The following is a 22114-nucleotide window of genomic DNA, read 5'->3' as shown; positions in this document are numbered from 1 at the left end:
ACTAGCAGCAGGTGCGAGCGGGGCTGGCGCTGTCAGTGGGTGAGTGGTGGCTGCTGTCCCGATCACCCCTCAGGAGCAGGGGGAGGTGGAGAAGACCTCAGGGGCAATCTGGGCCGGCAGCTGCTGCTCGCACTTGCTGATAGCACCAAATGATCGGGACCAGCGCTGGGCGCCAGCAGTGGGTGTGAGTGGGGCAGGCAGCGGGTGTGAGCAGGGCTGGCCCCGGCAGTAGGTGTGAGCGTCAGGTGGGACTGTGGCTCATGGGAGCAGAGAATTTTCAGTAACCGCCAGAGACTCGCCCCAATGACACTGACTGGCACCCCGCCTTGGTCTGGCACCCCCACTCACCTGCTCCACCATCCTGCCGCAGCTGATGCCTGCCATGTTCTGTGCTCTGCTGCCTGCTGCCAATGCCCGCCATGTTCTGCATGTGCCCCCTCGTGGTCAGCGCACGTCTTAGTGACCGGTTGTTCGGTTGTTCTGCTGTTCAGTCTATTTGCATATTAGGGTTTTAGATTTTGGAATGATTAGTTGTTTTGTTTTCCTCCCCCTGGTTTACTTTAAAATTTTTCTTTTCTTTAATATATTTTATTGATTTCAGAGAGGAAGGGAAAGGTAGAGAGAGATAGAAACATCAATGATGAGAGAGAATCATTGATTGGCTGCCTCCTACAGGCCCTCCCACTGGGGATCTAGCCCGCAACCCAAGCATGTACCCTTGACCAGAATCGAACCCGGGACCCTTCAGCCTGCAGGCTGACGCTCTATACACTAAGCCAAACCGGCTAGGGCTCCCTGGTTTACTTTTAATGGATGTGTGAGTCATTAACCCACTTTAAGACCGGAAGAACCAAAACAAAGCTAGATAGAACCTTAGGGCAGTTTTATATGATTTTTTGAAACATACACACACACACACACACACACACACACACACACACACACACCAAAACACAGTCCTGTTCTTTCCCATCCGCATCGTGCCGGTGGTTGAGGCAGTGGTAGCTGCAGGTGGCAGCCACGCTTCCGTGGGGCAGTCCCTCAGACCACAGTGGTGACACATTCCTGGAGGAGTGTGAGGCGTGTGTGAGGGGCGTGGGTGGTGGTGCCGCTCAGCCTGCTGTGGGCGGACCCACTGTTCGCACCAGTCCAGCCACACATCTGCGGTTGGGAAAAGCAGCTTTTACATTTTACCCAGCATTCCTCCTACGATTTCGTATTGTAAAAGGACAAAAATACTACCCGTGATGGATGCAGATGTCCATGCCTGTCCTCCCCCACCCCCCGCCGGGGCTGGTATGGGCAGGTGTTCATTGCGATGGTGTTTATGAGAGCCGGAAAAGTGATAAATAGCACGTTTATATTGTTCGGTCATCTGTATATTCCAAATGAACACATTTCCAGTGTCTGGGCTTGCTTTGACCAGGTGTTCACACGGTCCTTACCTTGGAGATCAAAGTGGATGCGCATGTCTGGGGTTACGTTGGAGAGAAGATCAAGTTGAAATGCATTTTCAAGTCGACGTCGTCTGTCACTGACAAGCTCACCATAGACTGGACCTACCGGCCCCCCAGCAGCAGCCGCACCGAGTCAGTAAGTGTGTGGCAAACAGATGTCCTCGCGTCTCCTGTGCTCCGCAGCTGGGGACCCTTTCATCCCAGTCCAGGCGCCCCTCCGCCGTCCGTCTCGGACTAGAGGACGTGTGTCAGCCGCCTGACCTTCACGGAGTCACGTGAGGCCGTTCGCTCTTCCTGCGAGAGCTCTGCCAATAAGCGAAAGAAAAAGCTTGTCAGGAGTTGAGAGGAAATGTACTCAGTGGTCCCGCCAGGACCGGCGGGTACAAAGGTTCTCTGGGTCCCAGCCGCAGGCATCCTTCTCTGACAGCTGCTCACTTCCGCCGCCCAGGTGGCCATGGGCGTGTGTGCTCTGGACCTGTGCTCTGTGGATTCAGCGGGCCGCGCCCGTCGTGTAAACCTCAGCACTGATTTAGGTGGTTCCTTTGATGACTGACAGGTGCTGTCGGTGACAGATGGTCTGTCCATGGTAGAAGCAATATCCTTGTGTCACACATATAAACTGCATTTATGGTTCAGATCCCATGTGGATGTCTAATTGAAGGTGGCAATGCTTAAAAAGCCCTTTCTCTTGCCCTGGCCTGTTTGGCTCAGTGCATAGAGCATCGGCCCTTGGACTGAAGGGTCCCAGGTTCGATTCCGGTCAAGGGCACGTCGTACCTCGGTTAAAGACTCCTCCCAGCCTGGGCCCTGGTCGGGGCATGTGCAGGAGGCAATCAATCATGTGTCTCTCTCACAACGATGTTTCTCTCTGTCTTTTCCTCTCTCTCCCACTCTCTCTAAAAGATCAAAGGAAAAAATCCTCCGGTGAGGATTACCAACAACAAACAAACAAACAAACAAACAAAACCCCCTTTCTTTTATGTTTCCAGCAGCATCCTCCGCTCAGGATAGCTGCTGTCATGAGTGTGGATGTCATAGCTGTGTTCAAGACCGTGTTTTTGGAAGTCCCTTTAATCTGCTTTCCTGTTTCCTTCATTGGGAAAACTTTCCGTTTGATTTTAACGTGTAGCTTTGCATTTTGTGTTAGGAGTCCTTGTTGAATGCCAGGAAGCTCGGGGTTAGGCAGGTGAAGGAAACCAGGTTGTGTTCATGGTCCTTTTTTTCTTTAGACTTAAAATAGTTCACTTGGTTTGAGTGGTTGGAAACTGTGGCTGGCCTTGTTTCTCTGCCCCCGGGGCCAAAAGTAGGACAGAAGAAGCAAGGGGGATTTTCTTGGGTCAGAGACCTCAGATGCTAACAGCAAGCGGTTCTCGCGTGGCACTTCCTGTGAGTGGGTCAGGAAGCCCGTTCACCAGCTCGGAGTTCCGGAGTTCCTGGCCTTTAAGGCACACGAAGTGATGCTGCAGTTATGGGGTCGGTCAGGGTCCTGGCAGACTAACCAGGATTTGCACCTCAACTGAACTTGGAATCGAGGTCACATCCATCTCCAAGTGCACAGCAGGCCTTGTTTGGTCAGTAAGGAGTTTCAGACCCTTTCTTTTATGTTGATGCTGATCATCAGCAGCAAGCATTCTTTCTTTTAAATCCTCACCCAAGGATATTTTTCTAGAAAGTGTAAGAGAAGGAAGGACAGAGAGAAATATGGAAACACATTGATTGGTTGCCTCCTGCATGCGCCCTGACCAGGGCCTGGGCTGGGGAGGAGCCTGCAACCGAGATTCGTGACCTTGCCCGGAATAGAACCTGGGAGCCTTTGATCCGCAGGCTGACACTCTATCCACTGAGCCACACCAGCCAGGGCAGCAGTAGGCGTTCTCTGCGTCCCTTTGTGGAACACAGAGCACACATGTTCTTATTCATTAATGTCTGTATTTCCCACCGGACTGCAGACTCCATGAGAGCAGGGCCTGTGCTTCTGAGGCTCCCATTATCTCCTTTGGCGTAGCACACAGTAGGTGTGCAGTACGTAGTTGTTGGGTGAATGCATGAACAAATGAACCCATAAGTGATTCAGCGTCTTCTTTGGGAAGTTGCTCTTCACAATTGGGCAGTGGTCCCAAAGTGGGGAGGTGCAAAGCAAGCAGAGAAAGGGGACAGCCGGACTCCCCGTGAGACGATCGTGTGGTGTCGCAGGACCCGCCGGGCCACCAGCAGGCGCACGTAGGTGCTTTGCTGGGAAGCGTCCGGCCCGCCTGCAGCGGTGCTGTGACTCAGCGCACGTCTTATCCCCTGCCCCTGGCCCAGCGCAGGGCGGAGTGCTGACCGTGCATCGGCCGGATGTTTGTTAACTGCCAAGATAGGTAACCTGAGGGAGGCTTGGTTATAGTATACCCGCCTGGTGATTTTGAAAATATACGAAAACCCCCCTTTTTCACTTAGTAGCCATGTGCCTTTGAAAACTCACTTAGTTTTTCTGTTCTTGGCCTGTTTCCCTTTCTGTAAATCGGGAAGAATTACTAGTATACTTGCCCCAAATGTAGTTGTTATGAGGCTCAAATGAGCAAATGCATAGGAGTCACTTGTAAACCCTACAGTGTTATAGGAATACTAGAGGCCCGGTGCATGAATTTGTGCACGGGTGGGGTCTGGCCTGCCCACCCCAATCGGGCAGATGGGGCCGGGCCGAGGGGGGCGTGGGTCGAGGGCGGCTGGCCGGCCCCACCCCCTGGTCGAACTCCCGGTCGAGGGGACAATTTGCATGTTAGCTTTTTATTACAGAGGATTAGATGCTACTTTAGAATAGGGTTTCTCCACTTTGGCCCTGCTGCCGTTCTGAGCTGGAGGATTTTTTGTGGTGGGGGCTGTTCTACGCATCATAGGATTGTATTTTATTTTTGTTTATAAGTATATTTTTATTGATTTCAGAGAGGAAGAAAGAAGGGAGAGGGAGAAAGAGAGAGGAACATCAATGATGAGAGAGAATCATTGATCGGCTGCCTCCTGCACGGCCCACACTGGGGATTGAGCCTGCCGTCCAGGCCTGTGCCCTGACCGGGAATCGAACTGTGACCTCCTGGTTCCTAGGTCGATGCTCAATCACTGAGCCACGCTGGACAGGCCATCGCAGGGTTTTAGTAAGATCCTGGCCTCCATCCACTGGATGCCAGCAGCACTCCCCCGTTGTGACAAGCAGAACTGTCTCCAGACATTGCCCGGTGCCTCTGGGGCACGATCGCCCCGTGGAGAGCTCCTGCCTCAGGCCTTGAGGAGACGTAGAGGAGGCTGCAGAGTGAGGGTGGAGTCTTCGTCAGGCCTTCCTCGGTGCTCCTTGGCCCGTCTTGGAACCTGCAGGGTGGAGGCAAACCAAGCATAAAACAATGCTCAACGGAGAAGACCCCTGACACACGGGTGTTTTACTTTAGACCTACTAAGCTTTCCATTGCCGTGCGTTTTCCGAATTAACTGTTTCTCTCCTGTGCTGCTTTCTTAGATTTTCCACTACCAGTCCTTCCAGTACCCCAGCACCGCAGGCACGTTTCGCGATCGGATCTCCTGGGTTGGAGACGTGTACAAAGGGGACGCGTCCATAAGCATAAGCAACCCCACCACCAGGGACAACGGGACCTTCAGCTGCGCCGTGAAGAACCCCCCAGACGTGCACCATAACATTCCCGTGACGGAGCTCACAGTCACAGAGAGAGGTGAGCCTCCAGCCCCTGAGGGCTCACAGTCAGAGAGGGGTGACCCTCCAGCCCCTGAGGGCTCACAGTCAGAGAGGGGTGATCCTCCTCCAGCCCCTGAGGGCTCACAGTCAGAGAGGGGTGATCCTCCATCCCCTGAGGGGGAGGGGCTGCCACTCTCGCTCTTGGGAGAGACCTGTGACAGCAAAGCTGCCTGTCTGTAAGCCAATTGAATTTTCGATTTGGATGCACTTTTTAATCTTTATTCTGCAAACTGACGTTTTTCTTTTTCTTTTTTTTGTTAATCCTCACCCAAGGATATTTTCCCATTGATTTTTAGAGAGAGTGGAAGGGAGGGAGGGAGACAGAGAGAGAGAAACATTAATGTGAGAGAGAGACATGGATTGGTTGAATCCAGCCTGCAGCCGAGGCATGTGCCCTTGACTCGAATTGAACCCGGGACCCTTCAGTCCGAGGGCCGATGCTGTATCCACTGAGCCAAACCGGCCAGGGCCAAACTGAAGTTTTTCTTCAAACGTCATAGTTTCTCCATTTTCCTTGATTGTTTTTAGACTCAGGGACCAGGGGTCCTGTGGACAGTGCGGGAAAAACCCTCGGCTAAATGGAGGGTTGTTCTCTCTGTGAAGTGGAAGCCATCTGGTTTCCCCAATGTGCTCGCGCCCTCAGTGATGAGACAGTGTGCTTGCCTGGGTCTTGAAGAGGTCCCCCCACCCCAGTGATGGAGGCCCCCCCGCCCCGTGATGGAGGGTCCCCCGCCCCGTGGTGGAGGGTCCCCCGCCCCGTGATGGAGGGTCCCCCGCCCCGTGATGGAGGGTCCCCCCGCCCTGTAATGGAGGGTCCCCCAGCCCTGTGATGGAGGGTCCCCCCGCCCCGTGATGGAGGGTCCCCCCGCCCCGTGATGGAGGGTCCACCGCCCCGTGATGGAGGGTCCCCCCGCCCCGTGATGGAGGGTCCCCCCGCCCTGTGATGGAGGGTCCCCCGCCCCAGTGATGGAGGGTCCCCCGCCCCGTGATGGAGGGTCCCCCACCCCAGTGATGGAGGGTCTCCCGCCCAGTGATGGAGGGTCTCCCGCCCCGTGATGGAGGGTCCCCCGCCCTGTGATGGAGGGTCCCCCGCCCCGTGATGGAGGGTCCCCCGCCCCGTGATGGAGGGTCCCCCGCCCCGTGATGGAGGGTCCCCCGCCCCGTGATGGAGGGTCCCCCGCCCCAGTGATGGAGGGTCCCCCACCCCGTGATGGAGGGTCCCCCGCCCCGTGATGGAGGGCCCCCCCGCCCTGTGATGGAGGGTCCCCCGCCCCGTGGTGGAGGGTCCCCGCCCCGTGGTGGAGGCAGCTCATGTCTGTGCTGTGAGGACCAGCAGTTGCCCTTCGGTGGCCAGCAGAGCAGGCGAAGGACTCACCTTTCACCCACCTTCCTCCTGGCACTGGTGCGGGGTCGTTCCAGCCCTTGGTTGGATTTGAACCAAAGACTTAGAGAGACAGGACTGCATCATTTTTTTAAAGACAGTCACCCATAAATTTCCAGGACATGTGAGCACATTCCACTGTGGAGGAGAGCCTGGTACGGTGTTTCTGGGAGACAGTTGGCAGTGTAATCAGGGGTCTTGAAGGTGTGCACTCTTTCATCCGGAATTCCAGTTTAAGAAGTTATCTTAAAGAAACAGAGCTCAGCATGCAGGGTTATGGACAAGGACGATCATGATGTAATTCATCGCTTCAGGGAATTGGGGGGACCTGAATGCTGAGCACTCGAGGACGGAGTCCTTCAACTACGCAGGGTGATAGACCGCTACGCAGCCGTTACAAAGGTCTCGCCCGGCCGGTGTGGCTCAGCAGTTGAACGTCGACCTAGAAACCAAGAGGTCACCGGTTGGTTCCTGGTCAGGGCACATGCCGGGTTGCAGGCTCAGTCCCCAGTGCAGGAGGCAGCCCATCGATGTTTCTATCTCTCTCCCTCTATCTCTAAAGATCAATAAAAAATATTTTTAAAAAGGGTCAGATCTGGAAGGAACCTTTAATGACATGGAAAGTACTTATGTAGTAAGTGAATAGGGGTTAGGAGTGATACGTAAAATACGACTCACACTTTTAAAAACATGCACCGTCCTCCCTGTTGCAGACCCTAGTCACGTGCTTAGAAAGAAGATGGAGTGGGTGGGTGACCAAGCGTTACTCTAGGTAGTAGGATTCCGGGTCAGTTTTTATCCTTTCTGCGTGTTTAGTTCTTACCCCCCCCCCCCCCCCCCCCAGGCTTCGGCACCATGCTGTCCTCCGTGGCCCTGCTTTCCATCCTCGTCTTCGTCCCCTCGGCGGTGGTGGTGGTGCTGCTGCTGGTGAGGATGGCGAGGAAGTCTGCGGGGCTGAGGAAGAGGGGCAGGGCTGGCTACAAGAAGTCCTCCATCGAGGTGTCAGATGAGTAAGTGCAGCCGGAGCCCGAGCGGTGAATCCTAACCCTCTCAGACCCCTGCCCGCCCCTGCCCGCCCCTGCCTTGTGGGTGGTGCCCCCTGCCTTGTGGGTGGTGCCCCCTGCCTTGTGGGTGGTGCCCCCTGCCTTGTGGGTGGTGCCTCCTGCCTTGTGGGTGGTGCCTCCTGCCTTGTGGGTGGTGCCCCCTGCCTTGTGGGTGGTGCCCGGTCCCTGCATCCGTGCTTTTCTTACTTCCAGGCTGAGCTTAGTTCTGCTGGTGAAATTTCCTTTTTTTCCCTTTTAAATATATTTTTAATTGTTGATGGTATTACGGATAGCTCCCATTTCCCCCCCTTCCCCCCTCCTCCCTCCCCACCCCTGGGTCTTTACCACCCTATGGCCCATGTCCATGGGCTACATGGGCTGTGCATTAAATATATAAGTTCTTTGTTTATCTCTCTCGCCCCGCCCACATGGAGGTGTGGCAGCCTGTCCATGCCCCTGCTTCGGTCTCATTTGGTTGGTCAGTGCCTTTGTTCATTAGGTTCTGCAAGTAAGTGAGACCACGTGATGTTTGTCTTCGCGGTTTGGCTTACGAAATCTCTTTTTTTTCTTTTCTTTTTTTTATTGTTTACAGTATTACAAATAGTAGTACATATATGTCTCCTCCCCCCCCCCCCCCAATTTACCTTCCCCCAGCCTCCCCTACCCCCGGCATATGCCCTCACCCCTCCGCCCCCCAGTGTCTTGCATCCATTGGTTATGCTTATATGCATGCATACAAGTCCTTCAGTTGATCTCTTACCCCCCCACCCCAACAACTCCCTAACCTTCCCGCTGTAATTTGACAGTCTGCTCGATGTTTCTCTGCCTCTGTATCTATCTTTTTGTTCACTAGGTTATAATGTTCTTTATTATCCACTAGAGGCCCAGTGCATGAAATTCGTGCATGGAGGGGGTGTTGTCCCTCAGCCCAACCTGTACCCTCTCCAATCTGGGACCCCTTGAGGGATGTCCGACTGCCCGTTTAGGCCCGATCCTGGGATCGGGCCTAAACGGGCAGTCGGACATCCCTCTCACAATCCAGGACTGCTGACTCCCAACTGCTTGCCTGCCTGCCTTCCTGATTGCCCCTAACCGCTTCTGCCTGCCAGCCTGATCACCCTCTAACCACTCTGCTGCCAGCCTGTTTGCCCCCAACTTCCCTCCTCTGCCGGCCTGGTCACTCCTAACTGCCCTCTCCTTCAGGGTTGATCACCTCCAACTGCCTTCCCTTGCAGGCCTGGTCCCTCTCAACTGCCCTCCCTTGCAGGCCTCGTCCCTCTCAACTGCCCTCCCTTGCAGGCCTGATACTTCTCACCTTCCCTCCCTTGCAGGCCGGGTGCCTCCCAACTGCCCTCCCTTGCAGGCCGGGTGCCTCCCAACTGCCCTCTCCTGCTGGCCATCTGTGGTGGCCATCTTGTGTCCACATGGGGGCAGGATCTTTGACCACATGGGGGCAGCTATATTGTGTGTTGCAGTGATGATCAATCTGCATATTACTCTTTTATTAGATAGGATAGAGGCCTGGTACAGGGGTGGGGGCCAGCTGGTTTGCCCTGAAGGGCGTCCCGATCAGGTGGGGGTTCCCTTGGGGTGTGGGGCGGCCTGAGCGAGGGGCCTTTGGTGGTTTGCAGGCCGGCCAGGCCCCCTGGCAACCCAAGCAGAGGCCCTGGTATCTGGAATTTATTTTCCTTCTACAATTGAAACTTTGTAGCCTGGAGCGGAGCGAAGCCTGGGGCTCCCTCCGAGGCCGGCAGCCATTTGTGTTGGGGTTATAATTGAAACTTTGTTGCCTTAAGCGGGTGAGCCCGGCCAGGGTGTGCAGAAAGCTTTGCTTCCCCTGTTGCCAGCGGCAACCCTGGCCTGCTCTCTGAAGCTCCATTCTGCCGCCATTTGTTTGAATTTGTTTACCTTCTATAATTGAAACTTTGTAGCTTGAGTGGAGGCTTAGGCCTGGCAAGGGCAGGCGGAAAGCTTGGCTTCCTCTGTTACCTAGGAAACCTTGCTCTCTGTGGCTGTAGCCATCTTGGTTTGGGTTAATTTGCATACTCGCTCTGATTGGATGGTGGGCGTGGCTTGTGGGTGTGTTGGAGGTATGGTCAATTTGCATATTTGTCTATTATTAGATAGGATAAGTGAGTGGGATCATGTGGTATTTTTCTTTCACTGCCTGGCTTATTTCACTTAGCATAATGCTCTCCAGTTCCATCCATGCTGCTGCAAATGGTAAGAATTCCTTCTTTCTTATAGCACAGTAGTATTCCATTGTGTAGATGTACCATAGTTTTCTAATCCACTCATCTGCTGATGGGCATTTAGGCTGTTTCCAAATCTTAGCTATTGTAAATTGTGCTGCTATGAACATAGGGGTGCATATATTCTTTCGGATTGGTGTTTCTGGTTTCTTGGGATATATTCCTAGAAGTGGGATTACTGGGTCAAATGGGAGTTCCATTTTTAAATTTTTGAGGAAACACCATACTGTTTTCCAGAGTGGCTGCACCAGTCTGCATTCCCACGAGCAGTGCACGAGGGTTCCTTTTTCTCCGCATCCTCGCCAGCACTTGTCGTTTGTTGATTTGTTGATGATAGCCATTCTGACAGCCATCTGTATCTCTCTGATAATTAGTGACTTTGAGCATGTTTTCACGTGTCTCTTGGCTATCTGAATGTCCTCTTTCGAAAAGTGTCTACTTAGGTCCTTTGACCATTTTTTGATTGGGTTGTTTATCTTCCTTTTGTTAAGTTGTATGAGTTCCCTGTAAATGTTGGAGATTAAACCCTTATAGAAGATAACATTGGCAAATATGTTCTCCCATGCAGTGGGCTTTCTTGTTTTGTTGATGATTTCTCTTGCTGTGCAGAAGAAATTTTGATGTAGTCCCATTTGTTTATTTTCTCCTTAGTCTCCATTGCCCTAGGAAATGTGTCTGTAAAGATATTGCTACGACATATGTCTGCAATTTTGCTGCCTATGGAGTCTTGTAGGATTTTTATGGTTTCCTATCTTACGTTCAAGTCCTTTAGCCATTTTGAGTTTGTTTTTTGTGTATGGTGTAAGTTGGTGATCTAGTTTCATTTTTTTGCATGTATCTGACTAGATTTCCCAGCACCATTTATTAAATAGGCTGTTTTGACTCCATTGTATGCTCTTGCCTCCTTTGTCAAATATTAATTGGGTATAATGACTGGGGTCCATTTCTGGGTCCTCTGTTCTGTTCCATTGGTCTATCTGTCTGTTCTTGTGCCAGTAACAGGCAGTTTTGAGAACCGTGGATTGGTAATATAGTTTGATGTCTGGTATTGTGATCCCTCCAACTTTGTTCTTCTTTCTCAGGATAGCTGTGGCTATTTGGGCTCTTTTTTTGGTTCCAGATGAATTTTTGGAGAGTTTGTTCTAGATCTTTGAAGTATGCCATTGGTATTTTAATAGGTATTGCATTGATTCTGTAGATTGCTTTAGGTAGTATGGACATTTTAATGATGTTGATTCTACCAATCCATGAACATGGTAAGTTATTCCATTTGTTTATGTCTTCCTCTATCTCTTTTTTCAATGTCCTGTAGTTTTCTGAGTACATGTCTTTTACGTCCTTGGTTAAGTTTATTCCTAAGTATCTTAATTTTTTTGGTGCAATGGTAAATGGGATTGTTTTTTTCATTTCTCTTTCTGTGAGTACATTATTGGTGTATAAAGAGGCCATAGATTTCTGGGCGTTGATTTTGTATCCTGCTACATTGCCAAATTCATTTATTAGGTGTAGTAGTTTTTTGATGGAGTCTTTGGGGTTTTCTATGTATAGTATCATGTCATCTGCGAATAAGGACAGTTTTACTTCTTCTTTTCCAATTTGGATGCCTTTTATTTCTTCTTGTCTGATCGCTATGGCTAGTATTTCTAAACTTCTAATACTATGTTGAACAGGAGTGGGGAGAGTGGGCATCCTTGTCTTGTTCCTGTTCTTAGGGGAAATGACTTTAGTTTTTGCCCATTGAGTATGATGTTGGCTGTAGGTTTGTCATATAGGGCTTTTATTATGTTGAGGTATGATCCCTCTATTCCCACTTTGCTGAGAGTTTTTATCAAGAAATGGTGTTGGATTTTGTCAAATGCTTTTTCTGCGTCAATTGATATGATTATGTGATTTTTGTCTCCGTTGGTTTATGTGATGTATCACGTTTATTGATTTGTGGATATTGTTCCATCCTTGCATCCCCGGTATAAATCCCACTTGGTCATGGTGTATGATCTTCCTAATGTATTGCTGAATCCGATTTGCTAGAATTTTGTTGAGGATTTTGGCATCTATGTTCATGAGGGATATTGGCCTGTAATTCTCTTTTTTTGTGGTGTCTTTATCTGGTTTTGGGATTAGGGTAATGCTGGCTTCATAGAAAGAGCTTGGAAGTGTGCCTTCCTCTTGAATTTTTTTGGAATAGTCTGAGGAGGATAGGTTTTAGTTCTTCTTTGAATGCTTGGTAGAACTCCCCTGTAAAGCCGTCCAGACCAGGGCTTTTGTTTGCTGGAAGATTTTTGATCACTGTTTCAATTTCTTCGGTAGTTATCAGCCTATTCAGGTTTTTTTATTCTTCTTGGTTGAGTTTCGGGAGCTTGTATTTTTCTAGGAATATGTCCATTTCATCTAGGTTGTCCATTTTGTTGGAATAGAGTTGTGCATAGTATTTTTTCATAATAGTTTGTATTTCTGTGGGATCGGTTGTTATTTCACCTCTTTCATTTCTGATTTTGTTTATTTGGGTCCTTCCTCTTTGCTTCTTGGTGAGCCTGGCTAGAGGTTCATTAATCTTGTTTATCCTTTCAAAGAACCAGCTCTTGGTTTTTTTGATCTTATGTATTTTTTTTTTGTGTGTCTCTATTTCATTTATCTCCGCTCTGATCTTTGTTATTTCCTTCCTTCTGCTTACGCTGAGCTTTTCTTGTTGCTCTCTTTCTAACTCTTTGTGTTGTAGGGTTAGGTAATTTATTATCATTGTTTCTTGTTTTTTTGCAGTAGGCCTGTAGAGCTATGAACTTCCCTCTCAAGATCGCTTTCATTGTGTCCCATAGATTTTGGATCGTTGTGTTTTCATTGTCGTTTGTTGCCATAATGCTTTTTACTTCTTCTTTGACCTCTCTGGTAACCCAGTCATTGTTTAATAGCATGTTATTTATTCTTCAGGTGTTTGCTTTTTTAAATTGTTTTTATTGTAGTTTATTTCTAGTTTTATGCCATTGTGATCTGAGAAGATGCTTGATATGATTTCTGTCTTCTTGAATTTGAAGAGACTTTGCCTGTGACATAATATATGGTCTATCTTTGAAAATGACCCATGTGTACTTGAGAAGAATGTATATTCTGTGGCCTTGGGGTGAAATGTTCTGAAGATGTCAATGAATTCCATCTGATATAGTGAGTTATTTAGGATTGATGTTTCTTTGCTGATTTTTTGTTTAGAGGATTTGTCCAATGGTGATAGTGGGGTATTAAAGTCCCCTACTATGACTGTATTGCTGTCAATCTCTCTTTTGATATCCTCCAGAAGTTTTTTGATATATTTGGGTGCTCTTGTATTGGGTGTGTATATGTTTACCAGTATTATTTCTTCTTGTTGGATTTCTCCCTTTAGTATTATGAAGTAGCCTTCCTTATCTCTTGTTATGTCCTTCACTTTGAGATCTAATTTGTCAGATATAGGTATTGCTACCCCAGCTTTTTTTTCATTTCCATTCGCCTGAAAAACCTTTTTCCATCCCTTCACCATGAGTCTGTGTGAGTCCTTTTTTCTGAGGTGGGTTTCCTATAGATAGCAGATATATGGTTCATGTTTTCTTATCCACTCAGCTACCCTATGTTTTTTAATTGGGACATTTAATCCATTTACATTTAAAGTTATTATTGATAGGTACTTGTTTGTCGCCATTTTTATTCTTTATGCCTGTGTTCCTTCTTCGCTTCCTATTTCTTCTTTTTACAGCAGACCCTTTAGCATTTCTTGCATTGCTGGTTTGGTGGTGATAAACTCCCTTAGTCCTTTTTTGTCTGTGAAGTTTCTGATTTCCCCCTCAATTTTGATTGATAGCCTTGCTGGGTATAGTATTCTTGGATTCAGACCCATCCTTTGCATGACTTCGTATATATCATTCTATTTGCTTCTGGCCTGATGTGTTTCTGTTGAGAAATCAGTCCCTAGTCTGATGGGGGACCCTTTGTAGGTAACTTTCTGTCTCTCTCTGGCCACTTTTAAGATTCTTACTTTGTCGTTGGTGTTTGCCAATTTAATTATAATGTGCCTTGGTGTCGATCTTTTGGGGTTTATTTTGTTTGGGACTCTGTGAGCTTCTTGGATTTGTGTGAGTTTTTTCTTCCCTATATCAGGGAAGTTTTCTGTCATTATTTCTTCAAACAGGTTTTCTATTCCTTGCTCAGTTTCCTCTCCTTCTAGCACCCCTATTATGAGGATGTTGTTTCGTTTTGTGTTGTCCCAAAGTTCCCTTAGGCCAGTGGTTCTCAACCTTTCTAATGCCGTGACCCTTTAATACAGTTCCTCATTTCTGGTGACCCCCAACCATAAAATTATTTTCGTTGCTACTTCATAACTGTAATTTTACTACTGTTAATGAATTGTAATGTAAATATCTGTGTTTTCCGATGGTCTTAGGCGACCCTGCTAGCGGTTCTATAACCTGCTGTAGAGCCTAAGACCATCGGAAAACACAGATATTTACATTACAATTCATTAACAGTAGCAAAATTACAGTTATGAAGTAGCAACGAAAATAATTTTATGGTTGGGGGTCACCACAACATGAGGAACTGTATTAAAGGGTCACGGGATTAGAAAGGTTGAGAACCACTGCCTTAGGCTCTCCTCCTGTTTTTTAAGTCTTTTTACTAGATGCTGCTCGGCTTGGGTATTTTTTTCTACCTTGTCTTCTAGTTCACTGATGCAGTCCTCTGCTTCTTCTAGTCTACTGTTGATGCTTTCTATTGAGTTCTTTATAGCAGCGATGTCATTTTTCATTTCTTCTTGTGTTTTTTTTTTTTTCATTTCCTCTTGGTTCTTACACATATTGTTGAATTTGTCTTCCATTCTTTTCAGCCACCTTATGACCATTTCTCTGAATTCTTTCTCTGACATATTACTTGCCTCCATTTCATTTACTTCATTTTTGGTAATGCCTCCTTTTCTTTCATATGTGGGCTGTTTCTTTGTCTCCCTATGATCTCTCTTCTCTGGTTATCTGTTTATGTAGTTCTCTCTCTCCTTTTCCTTGGCAAAATCTGACCTTTCTGTGAGAGGGTGCAGAGCTCATCCGAGTCTGCGTATTCATGCTGCTTGAGGTCTGGTGTTCCTGGGTTCACAGCTGTTCCCTGGGTGTTGATAACAGCCACTCTCTCTCTGAAATCTCCTCTTGAAGAGGCTGGTTCTGCGGAGCAGTACTGGACAGGAGGTTGAAAGTGAAACCTGGGGTGTGGATTTGGGGAAAGATTGGGGGTTGATAGCAGGTACTGGCTTCCTGCTCTGGAAATCAGATGATACGATCCTTTGGTTCTGAATATAAATTCTGAAGTAGAGGCCTCATTCCTTCAAAATCAGTGGAATTCCCACAGCCACTTTGTTTCCTGCCACTCGTCATTCGCTCTGCATTCCAGCCACAGCGAGCTTCTTCTATTCTCTCAACAAGCTGTACTCAGGCACACCCTGTCTCCCCGCCACACACTTCTCTCTCCCCTGGGGTCCCCTCCTTCTTTCTCTCTTTTGCCGGGAATACTCTTCCTTATTCTCTGAGACCCAGTGGAGATGTCCCTTCTCTTGAGTTTCCTGAGTCTCACAGGGAGAAGTGGCCATTCCCTCCTCTGCTGCTGCAGCAGTGACCCTAGCCTCGTTCACACCTCTATCGCCTTGTATGAGAGTGTGCTTGCTACGGTTCAGCAGGCCTCTCCCCCCAGGAGCCGGGACACTCCCAGGAGCTGTGCTTTATCATGTCCTCGTCCCCTGCCAGCACGAGGCCTCAGGCATGCCTGGTGCTCAGTACATTTCTAAAGAAGTGGCTGTGACCAGCTCCCATTTATTGAGCACTTACTTGTGCCAGGCACTGTGGTATGTGTTTGATGTGTGTTTATTTTTTTATTTACTCCTAACCACTATGCTTGAAGCATAGATGTAATATCTGCATTTTATTTATTTATTTTTATTTTTTAAAGCCAATAATTTTTTTGAATTATATCTTTTTTATTGCTTTCAGAGAGGAAGGGAGAGGGAGAGAGAGAGCAAAGCATCAATGATGAGAGAGAATCATGGATCAGCTGCCTCCTGCACACCCCACACTGGGGACAGAGCCCACAACGCAGGCATGTGCCCTGATGGGGAATCAAACCATGACCTTCTGGTTCATAGGTCGACGCTCAACCCCTGAGCCACGCCGGCCGGGCTGATATCTGCATTTTATAGATGAGGAAACAGTCCCGGAGCTGAAGTAACCTGCCCACTCACCCTGCCGATAGGGGCAGAGCTGGCTCTGACAGCCGAGCTGTCCCTTCAGTGCCTGTGCTGTGCCTGCTGTGCCGAACAGAGCCAGTGATGGTTTTGGGTGGGGTGTCCTGTTTTGCAGCACTGACCAAGAGGAGGATGACTGCATGGCGAGGCTCTGCGTCCGCTGTGCCGAGTGCTTGGTAAGCCACGCCCTTTTTCTGTGCCCTGTTCCTGGGTCACTTCTTGGCTCATTTATGGGGACTCTTTGCCTTCGGTGGCTGCAGAGGGTCATGCGGGAGGTCCAGAGCATGGTGGTAACTGAGGTCTGTTAGGGTTCAAGGGGCTCCCTCAGCTCTAACCGTTGTTTTCTGTTTTCTGTCTCCTGGGCACAGAGTGGTGGCTTTGGACTGGGGTAGGGACTCCGTGGAGCAGTCTCCGCTGGGTGACAGGGGACCTGCTGCCGGGGGGAGGGGTGTCCTTTGCCCTGTGGTCACTCTAGGAGACTTCGACCGGCTGCATCCAGAGCCCTTAATCGAACTTTTCTGCAGACCCTTGGGTTTTTTCCTTCAATACCTGGCTTTCACTGCATCTTTTTTAAAAAAACGTTTTTTTATTGATTTCAGAGAGGAAGGGAGAGGGAGAGAGAGAGAGAAACATCAGTGATGAGAGAGAATCATTGATCGGCTGCCTCATGCATGCCCCCCACTGGGGATCGAGCCCACAATCCAGGCATGTTCCCTGACCTGGAATCGAACCGTGATGCTTAGCCACTGAACCACGCCGGCCAGGCATTGCATCTTTAAAATATTGCAAATACGTCTGAGGAATCATATGGCATCTTGCTGTTTCTATAGCTGGACAACTTAGATCTTATTTACCAGCCTGCGGAACTGGTCCTTTTTAAAGAAACAGATACCACCCAAACATTTTCTGATCTCCTTGCTTTAACTGTTGTGGCTCACTGAATCAAAGCAGCTGAATTTGATACAAGTTCAATGCCATTTCCTTCAAGAATCGACTAATCTTTCTGGGCTTGAGATACTGAACAAGCAATGCCTGACCCCATTTGAACCCTGTGGGGTATTTCCCCCCCAAGAAACTTCTGATTTCAACAAAAGAACCATCTTCCTGAATAACGACATTGATGGGGCAGTGCATGTGCACAACCCTCATCTTGTCAGGGAAGCCCGTGTGACACCTCCATCACATCGGTACGTGACTGTGGACGGTGCAAACGCTGGCTCCTCTCTGCTTCCCACCACACGTCAGCCCGGAGCCTCTTCTTTTCCTTCCCAAGGAGACTGAGCTCTGCACTGAGGAGGTTGAAGTCCCTCCTCAGGGACCTCTGAGGCCTCCCAGTAACTGTGTCCCCATCAGAGTGAGAGCAACATTTCCTGGGGTGCCAACAGTCTGATTGGTTATAGGTTCTTACTTCTCATCACTTTGAATATTTCTTGCCTTGGCATTCTGCCTGCAAAGTTTCTGTTGAGAAATCAGCTGACAGTCATACAGGCTCCCTTGTATTAACTAACTGCTTTTCTCTTCCTGCTTTTAAGATTCTCTCTTTGTCTTTAGTCCTTGGCATTTTAATTGTGATGTGTGTTGGTGTGGGCCTCTTTGGGTTCCTCTTGTTTGGGCCTCTCTGTGCTTCCTGGACTTGTATGTCAGTTTCCTTCACCAGGTTAAGCAACTTTTCTGTCATTATTTTTCAAATAGGTTTTCAATTTCTTGCTCTCTTCTCCTTCTGGCACCCCCCAGGATGTTTAAGTTTCCACTTTTGTTGGTCATTGTTGAAATTACCAGCCATCATTACCTAACAGATAAATCATAAGTAAGAATATAAAAAATAATAATACTATCATACTTAATAGATAAATAACAATACAAGAATAAACTGTTTTATGTGCTCACAACAGTAAACCTCCTTTGCCCACCCCTGTTTTTCTTCAGAGACATGATGTCATATCTTATAGAACGTTGTAGGGATTATAATGACTTTTGGATGTTTGTTTTTAATGACATAGAATCCATTGGAGGTTTTTGACAGACTGTGAACTGATGTATGTTTTAAAAGGCTCGTTCTGGTGTCTGGGTTGAGAATAGGTGGTAAGGGACCACAAAGGAGCCAGTGAGCCCGGTTAGGGGACTTTAGCAATAATGCCAGTGAGAGGAGAGGGTGTTGGTTCAGATCAGGGTGGTGGTGGTAGAAGTGGTCAGAAGTGACTGTGCTCTGATTATAGCTTGAAGGTAAAGCCAGTGGCGTTACTGGTGGGTCATATATATATATATATATATGTGTGTGTGTGTGTGTGTGTGTGTGTATATATATGAAAGAATGAGGGGAGTCAAGGAGTATTCCAAGGTTATGGACTTGAACAGGTAGTGGAATAGAGTTGCTGTTTTCTAATATGTACAAGTCTGAGAGTGCCACAGGCTTTAGGAGGAAGAGCCAGAGCTGAGTTTGGATAGATTAAGTTTGAAATGCTTGTTAGACACCCAAGGTGAGATGTGGAGTAGGAAACTGGTTATCTAGGTGTGGAGTTCTGAAGAGAGATCTAGACTGGCGATACAGATGTAGGCGTCAATAGCAGATAGAGGCTCGGAGAGCTATTGCCACAGGGAAATGAGTATAGATAGAGAGGCCTGAGGCCTGAGGTTCTCCAAGGCGGATAGCGTGGGGAGAGGAAGGGGAATCCGCAAAGGAGGCTGGGAAGGACTGTGCACTGAGGTACGGGAGGACCAGGAGAGTGTGGAATCCTGGGAGCCAGTGAAGAGCGTGTTTGAAAAGGGAAAAGAGAACGATGGTGCCAGTTGCTCCCGAGTTGGCTGAGTAACATGAGCGTTGATTCTTGGATGACCTGGGGTTGTGGAGGTTACGGGTGACTTTGGCCAGAGCAGCTTTAGGGAAAAGTCAGGTGAAAGTTGGACCAGGGATATTTGCTGGTTACACTGGGCGTACAGTGTTTCATGGGTTTTTTCCGTGAAGGGAGGCCTCGAAATAGGGCACTAGGTGAGGGAGGTGTGTGTGGAGAGTTGCTTTCCTTTTAAGATGGGAGAAATGATAGCACATTTGTACGCGAAAGGAGAGGAAGTGGCAGAGAAGGAAAAATAGGCTCTGCCCTTGAGAGGTAAGGACCCTGGAGGACTCCAGGCTCTGGTGCCCCAGTGAAGATGTTGGCTTAGATAAGAGCAGGGCGAGTATATCCTTCAGCAGAGCTGGGAAGGGCAAGTAGGTGGGTCTAGATGCAGGTGGTCGGTAACTATGGTGATGGGAGCTTGCGGAAGTTCACTACCAACTGCTTCTCTGTTCCCATGAAGGGGGGAAGCAAGATCACCAGCTGCAAAGGGAGTTGAGGAGGCGATTTTGGAGGTCTGGGAGCGGGGAAGGTATGGGGCAGTCACCTAGGAGAGCAGGAGGATGAATGGACTGCAGAAGTGAGGTGCCGGGGAGCGCTAATCAGCCCACTTGAAGTCCAAAGCAGTGAGTACAAGTTGGAATACGGGTGCTTAGCGTACCAAGAGCCAGGCCAGTGTTTAGTGATTTACAGACATCGTCTCATTCAGTTCTCAGAGCTGTTCTATGTGCTGTCAGTATTTTTTTATTTTTATTTATTTTTTAAAATATATTTTATTGATTTTTTACAGAGAGGAAGAGAGAGGGATAGAGAGTTAGAAATATCGATGAGAGAGAAACATCGATCAGCTGCCTCCTGCACACCCCCTATTGGGGATGTGCCCGCAACCAAGGTACATGCCCTTGACCGGAATCGAACCCGGGACCCTTGAGTCTGCAGGCCGACGCTCTATCCACTGAGCCAAACCGGTTTCGGCATGTCAGTATTTTTATTATCCCCATTTTACAGATGAGGAAATGGGCTTAGAGAAGTTAAAGAGTGTGACTCAAGGTCACAGCCAGCAAGGGAGTGAAACTCAGAGGGAGACTGACTCCTGGCCTAAGCGCCAGCCACAGCCCTGCGTGTTCTGCAGCCTTCGCGCACCTTTCGATGAGTGCTGAGGTTGTAGAAAGTGTTCACCGAGGAAGAGGAAACGCTTAGGGTTTCAAAGCAGAAATTCGCCAGGAGACCATGGGAATGTAGGTGTGCTGAGCCAGTGCCACCTCATGTTGATGTTGCTCCAAACTGGGTTCCTTTGGGGGGTCCTAATGTGTGGCCATTGGCTAAGTTCTGACTTATTATACTTCCCATACTCACCACAGCTGCTGTTCCTTCCTCTCCAGGATTCAGACTATGAAGACACGTATTGAGGGAAGTTTGCATAACGTAGGAAGAATCGGCAAATCACAGAGAAGTATTGCTGCCGGCACGGAAGCCTCTCGGAGGAGTGGAGCCGACCGGACAGTTGTGATGGAGGGTTCTGGAACCCATCAGTAAAGACTTTAGGAGCCATTTACTGATTGACGAGATTTCTTGTTGTATTTATAAACTGTTCAGGAACTTTCAGAAGAGACTCCTAACGACCCCCTTTAATAACGTATCCTCTAATTGAATGAAGGGATCCTTTTCCTGAGGAGAAAGAGACTTTATTTCACCTTGCTCTTGAATGTATTACATGTTCTCTTCCCGTTATTTGAGGGAGAACCTGAACGTTAGCCACACGGCTGATGCCAGAGTCTTTTATTTGGAAGGAAATGGAGCTCGGTCCCGACGTGCTTGCGGGTGGGGCGTGTTGGGGATCAGTATTCTCCGGGAACATTCCAGCTGTGAGTTAGCACACGGCGTGCACTCGCGCTCATCTGTGTCCCTGCTGCTCGGACCAGGAGCCACGCTCTGCCCCGGCCTCCCGGCGCCGTCAGTTTACAGCCAAGTAAAGGCGGCGAGGCAGAGGGAGGCCTGCCACGCGGTGTGTCATTTCACTCTTACCGCTGGCTTCCTGCTTGACTTTTAAGATCCGAGGCAGGAAAACCCTTCAGCAGAGTCTGGGGACTTGTAGGGTGCTTTCACCAGTTACTCACAATGAAATGCTCTTTCCACCCGAGCCCTTCTTCAGAGCGTCTTTGCTTTCCAAAATGCCCCACGTCTGCGCGCGATGAGGCACTGACAGACGGTGTGTGTAACACGCGAGATAAGGCCGTGGTGGTGTGCGTAAGCTACACTCTCCCTTCTGGTCTCCTGAAACCGTTCAGAGCGCCCCGTTTCCTACCGACGCCCATTGGGGTTTCTCTAAGCCGTTAGGGAGCGTGCTGGCCCGTCAGGAAGGACCACAGGGCAGCCCCTGCACCGGAGGGATGGGTTCAGGTCTGGGTTCTGATGGAGAAAGGAGGCCTCCTCCCTCCCTCGTTTCACAGGCGTCCCTCCACGCGCCGCGCAGGGGGCGGGGGTGTCCCTGGGACGGGCAGTGTCGCGCACTGCGGGAGCAGGAAAAGCCACGGGGACGGTTTTGCCCAGGTCTGGTTGTAAAATTGTGGGCGTTAGCGCTGCCTCTTGGACCTGCCCGCCCTCCTTTGTTCCCTAGTCCACAGGTGAGCGTCTGGCTGGGTCATAGGCATCACGATGGACCCTGGTCAGGCGAGGAGGTCGAAGAGGTGAGGCGGGGTTTGCCGTTCACATTTCCAGCGGTGACACCTCCGTCCGGGGCTGCTTGGGGAGGTGGTGGTCAGAGGCCCAGCTGGTGGGCCGGTTGGACAAGTCCCGGGGACACTGGGAGCTTGGAAGGTAGAGATCCCACGGCGAGGCGGCCTTCCTGTGGGTCCTCATTCCTCCGATAACGAGTTGCGGTGACGGGACCCCGCCGGATCCACATCCCATTGAAGGAGGAACCCGTTTTCACTGCGTTTGCTTGTCATTTCCTCCGGGCCTGTGGGGAGCATGTTCCCGTGTGCTGTGTCTGTCACGTCAGACAAGGGCGCCGGGGTTCCTCAGTCGTGTTGTTTTGTGGCCTTGATGGTGGTTTGAACCAGTTCCTTCCTTCAGAAATGACGAACAACAGCGCCCTTCATGGGGGAGAGCAGGCTGGAGGTGCAGGCTGCTGCCGGGGCCTGTGACCCTCACAGCAGGCCGCCCGCTTCCTCCCGGCGTGA

The 22114-nt window shown here is 49.3% G+C and overlaps 1 protein-coding gene across 1 annotated transcript in view; it reads left to right on the top strand.

The window, feature by feature from the left end:
• MPZL3 (myelin protein zero like 3) overlaps positions 1-21072 on the top strand; it is a 30453-nt gene extending 9381 nt beyond the window's left edge. Inside the window, exons 2-6 of the mRNA XM_079787772.1 lie at positions 1427-1593; positions 4948-5158; positions 7407-7572; positions 16217-16277; positions 20315-21072. Coding sequence (XP_079643898.1) covers positions 1427-1593; positions 4948-5158; positions 7407-7572; positions 16217-16277; positions 20315-20341 — 632 coding nt within the window. The 3' untranslated portion in view covers positions 20342-21072. The remainder of the gene's footprint in view (positions 1-1426; positions 1594-4947; positions 5159-7406; positions 7573-16216; positions 16278-20314) is intronic.
• The last annotated feature ends 1042 nt before the right edge of the window (positions 21073-22114 follow it).

This window comes from Cnephaeus nilssonii (genome assembly GCF_951640355.1).
Source record: "Cnephaeus nilssonii genome assembly, chromosome: 13".
NCBI classification, from domain to species: Eukaryota; Metazoa; Chordata; class Mammalia; order Chiroptera; family Vespertilionidae; genus Cnephaeus; species Cnephaeus nilssonii.
The sequence above is the reverse complement of the archived record's forward strand: the minus strand, read 5'-3'. Positions and strand labels throughout refer to the sequence as shown.